Below are 11031 nucleotides of genomic sequence, written 5' to 3'. Positions count from 1 at the left end.
AAGACCCAAACGACAGACTCAAGTATACCTCCAGATTGCATTAATATGCATTGATATAAAGTCTAATAACCTCGCCTAGGAAGCGATAGAAGGTTAAATTAATGATTGATGGTTCGTTCAGATCAGGTCTTATGAAGTGCATATATTGTTAGAAACTTGGGATTTCATCATCTCACTCTCTTAAAACTTTTTCTTTCCTCACTTTCCTTTTTTCTGCAACTCGTGTGAATGTGTGTGTGCTTGTGTTCAAGATTTTAGTTTCATGTGTTAGAATAATCAATAAAGTCTCATTTATATTTTTTAAAGAGAAGTGTCTTGTGTTATGTGCTTACGAATTTAATGTCTTAAACTGCTGACCCTGTTACCTTGCTAATGAATAGTATTTTCACTATAGTTTGGATATTCAAATCCACTGCAGAGTTGGTGTTACGAGGATGCTTACAGAAGTGGGGATAAAATCTTGTATAACCAGGCCAGAAACAGACTAACAAAGGAGATCCGAGTGGCTAAAAGAAACTATTCTGAAAAGCTGAAAAGTTTTCAGACAATGATCCGGCATCAGTCTGGACAGGCCTAAGGAAAATCAAGGCAATCAACATCAAGCCAAGAGGCCTTTCTATGTGGAGTTTGCATGTTGACCCTGTATTGGTGTGGGTTTCTTTGGGGTGCTCTGGTTTCCCCCACAATCCAAAGTCATGAGGTATAGGTGAACTGGAAGCAGTTAATGTGAATGTGTGACGTTTCCCTGCCTAAGGCCTGAGATGCTGCAATAGGTTCCACACAATGACAAACAGTTTGGAAAATGGATGGATGGAATAATAAAATAAGTGGAGGCAGTAGCTGGATTCAGCCTTGTGTAAATACAATCACTGAACCTGTGCATGGACATATACAAAGTATAAAGTCACTTTATGATTTGCGTACTAAGTATGTGTTGTACAAAGTCCATTTATAATAATGTTTTGTCTCTATTGTGTATTGTATTCACTTTCCATGTGCATATAAAGTAAAAATAATTTTATAGTGATATCAAAATGCATGTGTGCATATAGTGTATGTTCTTGTTTCCAGGTAGATTGGGAACTTTTGATATCCCTATTTAGTTTAAAAAACAGTTGGTAACACTTATCTTAAAGCCTTTATGTATAATGCATTATAAAGGTATTCATAATGTACATTATAATGCATTATATCTAAATAATAATAACAATACTAAATAACTGTATCCAAAGTTAAAATGCATTATAATATTTGCAGATTCTTTGTTACATCTGAAATTGGTTGTTTGTCATGTGTTTTAATGTATTATACTTCCTAAAAATGTGTTCAATGAATAGATTAGTATTACAATGTATTATAACTGTGGTTACAATAATTCATGAGACAATACAAGGTGCATTACAAAGCATAATTAATGAAGTAAAATACTTTTATAATGCATTATATATATAGGCTTCAAGTAAAGTGTTACATTTTTACTGGATATGGATACTGTATATGTAGATAAAGACTACAATGGGATCCATACAGGACCAGAAAAACAAACTCTTTTAAAAAAACATCAACTACCTCTGTCCACCTCTTTTTTTTTCTTTTTCTTTTTTTTAATAGCAGAGTTTTTGGATCAATACTGCATCTTCATTGGCTGTATACCTCCACAAATCACTGCAGAGGTTGATCTCTTGCATGATGATTAACACATGCAGAGCATATGGATGTTCTCACAAGGCTGCCTCTGAGCTTTAGGATTTAACTTCTGACTTCTGCACTGTTTCAAGTCCCCAACCACCACCATCACCATCAACTCGAAATCAACTCTGTAACTGTGTTTAACTCATTTTGATAGACAGGCTTTTTTCACTTGTACTTTTTTTGTGCATGGCATTGTAAAGGGATAACATCTTTTAAATAATTTAATAACATTGTAATTTACATGAACAAAAACGTAAAGCTTTCTGAGGTTTAGAAAAAATCAAAAATTCATTTCAAAGCTAACCAAGTTTATTCAAGGATATAGTACTGTAATACATCATGAACACCGTAAAAAGAAACGAAAACATTATTTGATTTAATACAATTTCATGTCCTGTATGCAGTCATAAAAACCCCACCCTCAAAAAAATGTATGGTTTACTGTTTTAAATAACACTTCCTCTACAAGGACAAAGTTATATCTTTGACATCATTCATCTTTCATCAATCCAGCAGGGGTGTCTAGCTCTCTTAAAGACCTATGGTGATCGCTGCAGAGTGATGGAAGTCCAAAGATCTGTGCCTTCTGCGTCTACGTCCAGGGTTGCATGACTGAAGGTGACAGACATGTAACATTACTTTAACAAATTCTATAGTGTAATTTTAATTGTGTTTTATTTGATATCATACTATTCACACAGTAATTTATCTGCAGGTTACTATTAAAGCAATGCGATCACTAAAAAATGGGTAACACTTTAGTATAGGGAACATGTATTCACTATTAATTATGACTTTTCCCTCAATGAACTCCTAATTTACTGCTTATTAATAGATAGTAAGTTAGTTGTTAAGTTTAGGTATTGGGTAGGATTAAGAATGTAGAATAAGGTCATGCAGAATAAGGCATAAATATGTGCTTAATAATTACTAATAAACAGCCAATATTCTAGTAATATGCATGCTAATGAGCAACTAGTTAAAAGACCCTAAAATAAAGTGTTACCAAAAAATGCTATGGATATTGATATGTTACCTGTGCACATCTTCCATTCTGCACCAGGCAGAGGTGAACCTTACAGTGCAGAAAGATGTGATCAGAAGCTCCTGTGAAGGTGAACATCCTGAAGGAGAAATGGCTTATTGTGTCAATACCATTCTGTAGAACTTCCACTGTTCCATCCTTAGGGTTGGGACATCTAGAAAAGGCAGAAAAAAATTAAATAAAGACTTAATAAAATAAAAATAAAAGTTGTAAATAAAAGTTACACCTATTACACTTTCAGTGCACACTAAAACACGCAATCCAAAATTGCAAGCAAAATTATTTAATAGTCAAAAATGGTTTTTATTATTTATCTGTCATCTGTGAAGCAAGTGAAACATTGTGAAACATTTTTGAGATGACAATAAATCTTGTCAGTTAACCATGGAAATTTCAAGTCAGTTACTTACTCTCTTATAATCAGATTCCAGCGAATTTGATATTCACTATCATTAACTGGCGTAGCCCAGCAGTTGTCCAGAACTGTTGCAATCTGACTTCTATCCACTCCTTCCACCTCAATTGCCACATACATCTGCTGATTCACCTGCACTTCCACATCCCCCTCATATGGGCGGGTAAACTGTGCATCATGGTAAGGAATCATGTGGATCTGGTATACGCCCTGGCCAGGAAGATCTATGCTTATCACACTGTGGGGCAAAATGTAAAAGTTACATAACACAATGAGGAAAAAATTTGTAAGCATAGAATGAACAGCAATGGTCATGACTAAGATATAGAAAATTAGCAACAACCACTTATAGTACAACTGGACAGTAAGGTTGGGAAGCATTAAGAACTTAATTTCACAAAATGATTCTGGTACACAACTGATTTGCTTACCAATAAAATAAAATATATCATATTAAGAAATGTATTCTTTTTACTGCCCTCTGTCACCAGCAACATTATTGGAGCTTCATGAAATTTTGTTCTAATATTTTTTAAAAATGACATAATAGTTATTTTTTCTCTTGAATTTATTATGAATTTGTCTCATGATAATGTCTCTGTTTCCTGTTTCTTTGTACAATGTGCATTCTTAACCTGTATGTTTATATTAATTTGCACTCTAGTTTTCTTTTCCTTTAAATCTTCCATATGGTATATTTTTGCAAATAACTTTTATTTCATTTGCTCTGTCAAGCTACAGCTTATGGAATCCCAAACCTGCCAATATTAAATAAATTATATAAATAAATACATAAATAAATATACAAAGAAATGTAAAAAAAGCAAAAATAAATAAATAAATATATAAATAAATGTACATAGAAAAGCAAAATAAATAAATAAATAATTATTTATACATTTATTTCCTTATTTATGCATATATTTATTTTTTCTTTTATTTATTTATAAATTTTATTCATTTTGATTTTTATTTATTTCCACATTTATTTATTTATTTATTTATGTATTTATGTATTTATTTCCATATTTGTTCATTTCCCCATTTATTCATTTCTACATTTCTTTATTTCTACATTTATGCACTTTTACATTTCTTTGCCCGTACGGTAATGAGGAGGGCGTGGTTTACCTCAGACATAGCAATTGAGCTCAGAGTAGAAGAGGGCGAAGCGTTGAAGCCACAGTGATACCTTGTGGTGTGGCTGAAATACAAGAAGTGTAGCCTACTGTTGAGCCTGCAATACTGGGATGAATGACTTGGATGGGCAATATGTCCAAAATCTTATATCACGGGTTAAGTCATATAATATCACCCTAACTGTACTGTGTAACATGGATAGGCTACTCTTTATTCCGGACATGGCCGTAGAACATCGTCTGGTCTGGATTTGTAAAATGTCCTGGGCTGGCAAACATGAACTGAATTATCTTCAAAAGATTTGATAACAGGGACTCTAAAATGGAAGCGCTTGTTATTTCCCATTATTAATCATTTGAATGAATGGGCTTGCGTTTTATTGAGACTCGGACACCGGTCAGAACACGGAAAGGAACCAGCGCACATATAGGCTACAGTGAAGTCAACGCAAATGTATTTTCTTTCCTTTAGGAACTTTTGAAAGTGTTAAAACAAAAACAACAACAACATTATTATTATTAGTAATAATAATAATAATAATAATAATAAAAACAGGTACAGCAATGTTTGTTACAAATCAACCCAACTAGCAACAAGGGTGTTCTTATGCAGTATAGATCTCAAGACTCAGTTCAATTTGTCACCTGTTTAAACCCAATAAGTGATCCACATCTCCAAGGCTTGCATTTTAGATTTTGCTCCAGAAGATGAAATGTTGACAACATTTTAGTTCCAAAGGTAATGGGTGTCCTAATCCAGCAGTCCACACACAGAATTGATCCAGCCATATTAATGACACAAACTATTTGTCCTACCCCTCTGTCGATGATAGCATTTAAATATTTTTGAAGTATTCTGATCTTATTAAAGATCAGAGAGATTCCTTTGGGTTGGCTCCCCAGTCCAAATACTGCACCAGTACAAGAGGGCAAGAATAATCCTCAATCCATAAATTCTCATCGTTGGAATACCCAAACACAGGACCAGAAGAATAAATGAAAAAGAAAGAAACCAAAAATAGAGAGAGAGAAGTTATTCAGTTAAATTATTTATATATAACTATTTTGAAGAAATTTCACACACTGGTGACCAGTGTTGGGTGTAACGCATTACTAAGTATCCACTGAAAAAGTAAAGTAAGGGATTACTGTTCATTTTTAGGTAATTTAATTACAGTTACTTATAATGTACTTGCATTACATACTGTAAATTAGTTCAACAGTTCTGTTTAAATCAATATTGAATTTAAAATCTAAATTTGTCGTCTAAAGGTAATAGCACTCTTAACGCTTAACGCTGCCTCTTTAAAATCTTTAGCTGTAGTGCAGTTGCGCGTGAGTTCGCAGCTTCGCACCAGTTGGCTGTGTAGTCGCTGTCTGAAGATGTCGGCAGAAGCGAGTGGCTGTTTTGCAGAATGGAAATAATCCAATTACTTCACTTTTTTGACACAGGTAGGTAAGAACATTACGGTAAAATGTAAGCTATGTCCTAGAGAGAAAAAACTGCGCACGCTCTCTGAGAGACGGTCTTCAGTCAGTGCGCTCTCGACCAAAGCACACACACATAGCCGCCTCTCGCGAGTGTCAAATTTTCGCGGTTTATTACACATAAACGTTCAAATACACACACAGTTATGTCAAAATGCCCGTCTTGGCGTATATTCGCGTTGGTTATGTGAATGTGAACAGCATGTGTAACAGCATATTGTCTCCGTCCATTAGGTCTTAGTGACAGCAGCCTTTAAAACATGCTACTGTCTATTATTGGCTGTCTGTATTATAAATGATAATTAAACAACAAAAGAAAAGCTTTAATAAGGATTAATCTATATTTAATTTATACAGTTATGACTATGCAGTGTTATTTTATATTTGATTAATCAATTTCTGTGGTATTTTTAGGGGACCGTGGAAAGGTCCCATGTGGGAACGGTGAGTGGTCTAGGGGGATTCAGCCGCCTAGCACCTCTCAAGAAATGCACAATAAGGCTGTTTCTACCCACTGTCTGGGCGTCTGAGCGTGGAACGCTCCGATGGCTGCTACGTAAACCTTGAGCGTGGAGGGGGTGAGACCTCCGTCCAGCCGCTCTTGGAGGAAAGACAGTATCTGAGATACGTCACTCTCCACAGGGTCAATGTTGCGTGCTGAGCACCAGTCAACGAAGACCGTCCACTTCTGGGCGTAGAGGAGCCTGGTAGACGGAGCTTTAGCCTGAGAGATGGTGTGTAGAATGTTCCCGGGGAGGCTTATCGGCTCCCATCGAGGGACCAGAGGTGCAGAGCCCACAGTTCCAGCTGGGGGTGCCAGATTGTCCCTTTCGCCTGAGAGAGGAGGTCCCGTCTCAGGGGAATTGGCCATGGGGCTTCCGTGGAGAGCCTGAACAGCTCTGAAGACCAGATTTGGGTTCTCTAGAGTGGGGCCACCAGGAGGACTCTGTGTCTGTCTTCCCTGATTCGTCTGATGACGTAAGGTATCATCGCGATCGGGGGAAAAGCATAAAGGAGGAGCCTGGGCCAGTCGTGGGCCAGCGCATCCATCTCCTTTGAGAAGAAAGTTGGGCAATGAGAGTTGTCTTCTGAGGCGAAGAGGTCGACCTCTGCCTTCCCGAAGATCTCCCATATCTTTAGTACCGTCTGGGGATGGAACATCCACTCGTCTGAGGGGACGTTGCTCCGAGATAGCATATCTGCTCCCAGGTTCGATTTTCCAGGTATGTGCGTCGCTCTCAGTGACCGCAGCCTGGGTGCTGCCCATTCGAGGAGGCGCTTTGTCAGGGCGCAAAGGCGACTGGACGACAGGCCTCCCTGGCGATTTATATAAGACACCACCGTCATGCTGTCCGACTGGACTAGGATGTGGTGCCCTTCCAGGAACTGCGCCCTTCCAGCGGCGGCATCTGCTCGTAACCCTTCTCACGTGAGCCGTCAACCGAGGTGAGAGCCGCAGGTGAAGAAGTTCACAGGCGGGCGGAGTAAGGAGCGCGCCATGACTTCGTGAGCTCTACATGGACCTTGGGGAAAAAGGGAGCAGATTGCTGGCGGGGGGTCTGGCGGGGTCCCGGCAGATACCACTCGTCCAGCCTGCTTCGAGTCGGCTCCTCAGGTGTGGCCCATTCCAAGTCGAGCTCCTCGACGGCCTTTGAGAGGATGCAGATTAACTCGGCGTCCGTCCCAGGCCTGGGAACAATGGGCTCCAGTGACGGCAGGGGGGCGGGCTCTTCGTCGCCGACCCATTCCTCCGTTTTGGATGCTGCGAGCAACATGGAGTCGTCGAGCGGCTCGTCCTCTTCATTGAAGAAAGCGATCCGCAAGCGCAGAGAGGCGAGACTCATACACACTCGCAGTGCGGGCATGAAGTCTCGGTGAGCGCGGCTTCTGCGTGGGACTTGCCCAGACATCCGACGCACTCACCGTGGCCGTCATCATCCTGCAGAGGGGCTCTGCAGGTGCCACAAGTGTGGCGCGGCATTATAACAATGCCGCCGCCGTGAAAACGGCGCTTGTGTGGGCTCTTTTAGAGCGGTATAGACCGCTGGAAATGCTCTTTTAGAGCGGTGAGAAACCGCTGAAAGTTGCGCTTTTGAGAAAGCTCGCCGGATGGCGGCAGGAGACTCGCTGAGAGCGAAACCGGAAAGCTTTTCCCCCATATGCAGTATGAGTGAAAGTATCGAAAGGGAACTGTAATTCTCTTTATTCTTGTATTTCTCAATCTACATTACTTTCACACTGGGCACGTTTGCTGCAGTCCAGGTCTGAGTCAGAGCGTGATTGTTCCCGGTACCGAGCAGCATTGTTCTGGTTTTACACTCAACTTAATTCTATCAAACCCTTGTGCAATTGTGTTCATCTTACGTCATCACAAACCTGCATGGCACATGACAGAAAACAAGTCAATGTATAGTGTTTTTTTTTATTAATTTGGTGCTATTATGTACAGCAGAAGGAAAGATATTTAGGTTTACTGTATGTGCGCCGCATTGAAGCCGGCTTTCTTCTGCGTGCAAATGGACTCTTTTGAAGAGACAGCTGATTGCGAGCCATTCATTTGCCACTCTGATTGCACTCACACTGCACAATTACAATGTACGCTCACTCTCGCTTGTATCCAAGGTAAATCATCACCAGTGTCATCCCTTACATGTGTTTTGTTGTAATTGGCTAAAATGCATGGTTACTTTACTTCCTGAACAAGTGTGCACCCGAGTCCGAGTAGCTGTCACATTCGAGTTAATCACGCCACATTTCCAGTGCAACCAAACTTGGACCACCTCCTACAGGTAGTCTCATGTTCGGTACCCCTGTGCGCTCACGGGTCCGCCTGACAGCATTACTAATTTTTCATGTGAACCGTGCCCCATTTGAACTAAACTGCCAGTGTGAAAGCCCCCTAAAACGTGGCTGCCTGCTTTTGAGTGAATCTAAAAAGAAGGACCATGTTTCTCCTATACTAGCGTCCCTCCATTAGCTTTCAATTCAGGGTTGATTTTAAAATTCTTGTTTGCATACAAGGCGTTGTCTGACCATTAGTGACTTTCTTCAACCATACTGTCCTACTAGAGCACTCAGATCTTCTAATCATTTACTCCCATTTGTTCCACTGTGTTGCTATAAATCTAAGGGTGATAAGACATTTTATGTGGCCATGCCCAAACTCTGGACAATAACAAATGGAAACATTGAAACTCCTAAATAAACAAAATCGAGTGGTCTGATACAAAAATGATTATATTATTCAGCAAGTGATTGTCAAGCTTCTGAGTATTTGTTTCCTTTGGCTCTTTCCTACTTGAGTAGGCTTTTCTTTATAAATTTGAGCTTTTCTGCATTTTGGGTAAACAGTCTATTCCTCTTTTCGTCTATAACGTGTGTGGCTGTACTCAATAGTCACTCACTGTCAACACTCATGCATGGAGCACTAAACTTCAAGCACTAGAAATAGGTGGACTCCATACTACATAAATTGTATCAAATGTACAAAAAACACTGATTAGTCTTTACTGTGTAAATTAAATACATTTATTCTAATTAAAGTTACAAAAGTAATTCAGTCAAGAGCAATGAGAGATTATTTGATTAACATTAATGGCAAAGACGGCAGCAGCTTTATTAGGCTGCTGTCACTTTAACACCAAATTCATGGATCTTATATGCTGATACACATGCGTTTTCTTTTTCAGCCACGTTAACTTAAGACAAAACTGTTTACTAGGAAACTCCCGAAGATGGGCATTTTGACGCAGATGAGCAAGCAGCATTATGTGCATGCATTTCTGTTATGAATGCTCACAAAACATTTCTCAGAGCATGTGCATATACTGAAATGAGTTCTGTTTTGCTTTCTTGAGACCTCGCTGCTGTTGAAATGACTTTGGCGCTTAAGTTTGACGTCATTGTGTGATTAACGTAATCAAATTGTGATCAGTTATGGTGATGATCTGCTGATACAAATCTGCGGCCAATCTGTCAGAGCATTCCTATTGGGAGGAGGTGTGTTAGTTCTGACAGCTTGAAGTCATAACTGAGAAACATGATTAACAAAATGAATCGTTCAAAAAGGCAACCATCTGAGTAATTATCCATTGTTAAAACAAGAAACCTCATTCAGAGAAGAGTTTACAAGCAAAAAAGGCAAGTGACAGAGCGTGTATTACAACTCGTTCTCTACTAGCGGTGCTAGCGGTTTTGACATATCAACCTTCCAATAGTACAGTTTCAGGTCCAAGCCTCTACTTTGATTAGAGTGAGAATACTCAGCAGCCATTTATGAGCACTATTATTAATGTTAACAACATCAGAATTGCGTGACTATGTGTATTTAGTGTGTAGCATTACCTGTAGATTTCAATTTCTGTACAGTCTAATGTCTAACAATTTGTCATACCATACAATCCGCCATCCAAATGATAAGTTTAATTATTGCAGCTGCGGTGAAAAAAGGCTATAAATGATCCGCCTCACATGTGATATAACCTTCTAGCTGGGACTCGTTCTTTCTGTTTACAGACGTGACGCAATGACATGTTTGAATACCCCGCGAATACCCACCAGTATCACAAGAATTTTAAAACATTATTACAAGCTTGCCTGTATAGTTGTGTGTGTGTATATATATATATATATATATATATATATATATATATGTATGTGTGTATACTCATTTCAGTATACACCGGGGGCGTTTCTGGAAAAAACTGGAAAAAACTGGATGAAAAAATAATCAATATTACAAAAATAAAACAACGCAAATGTTACAAAATTTGACATTAAAAAGTGTAAAAGTCACTCGTTTTTCTAAAGAAACACTGTCAAACAGCAACACCCTCAGGTAAAGTTACAGTGGGGAGTCCGGGTCTCTGTGCTTCCCTTCAGCTCATAGAAATAAAGCAGAGCCTCTATAGCAGCGTTGCCAGGTCCCAGAAAAATTTCCAGCCCAAAGCTTCCTCAAAACCCGCCCAAAAGGAATGAATGTCTCTTCTAATCATAGACAGCTGTGTTATTCTCATAATGCGCCTTAGTAAACTATTTTTATTTATTCTGTTTTAAATTTTATTTTGATAATTTTAGCTAGACTTGTTTATATGTAACATATGCACATTTTTTGATCTGTATTTTATTCCTCTCCATTCACTACATTTTAATCTTCTCTTTAATTTACTCTTTCTTTGATTTTAATTTTCAGCATTTTTCATGATAAATTTTAAAATTAGGGCTGGGCAATATGACAAGAAATATTATGACAA

At 38.7% G+C, this 11031-nt stretch overlaps 1 protein-coding gene across 12 annotated transcripts in view; it reads right to left on the bottom strand.

Moving 5' to 3' along the window:
- Window positions 1–2089: 2089 nt before the first annotated feature.
- Window positions 2090–11031, bottom strand: part of LOC127505160 (pancreatic secretory granule membrane major glycoprotein GP2-like) — a 57834-nt gene continuing 48892 nt past the window's right edge. For all 12 annotated transcript variants that reach the window (XM_051880510.1, XM_051880513.1, XM_051880512.1 and 9 more), the window contains 3 exons: window positions 3148–3390; window positions 2729–2891; window positions 2090–2304 (listed from right to left, as the gene is read on the bottom strand). In XM_051880510.1, coding sequence (XP_051736470.1) covers window positions 2224–2304; window positions 2729–2891; window positions 3148–3390 — 487 coding nt within the window. In that variant the 3' untranslated portion in view covers window positions 2090–2223. The remainder of the gene's footprint in view (window positions 2305–2728; window positions 2892–3147; window positions 3391–11031) is intronic.

Source organism: Ctenopharyngodon idella, chromosome 22, assembly GCF_019924925.1.
Source record: "Ctenopharyngodon idella isolate HZGC_01 chromosome 22, HZGC01, whole genome shotgun sequence".
Taxonomy (NCBI): Eukaryota; Metazoa; Chordata; class Actinopteri; order Cypriniformes; family Xenocyprididae; genus Ctenopharyngodon; species Ctenopharyngodon idella.
The sequence above is the reverse complement of the archived record's forward strand: the minus strand, read 5'-3'. Positions and strand labels throughout refer to the sequence as shown.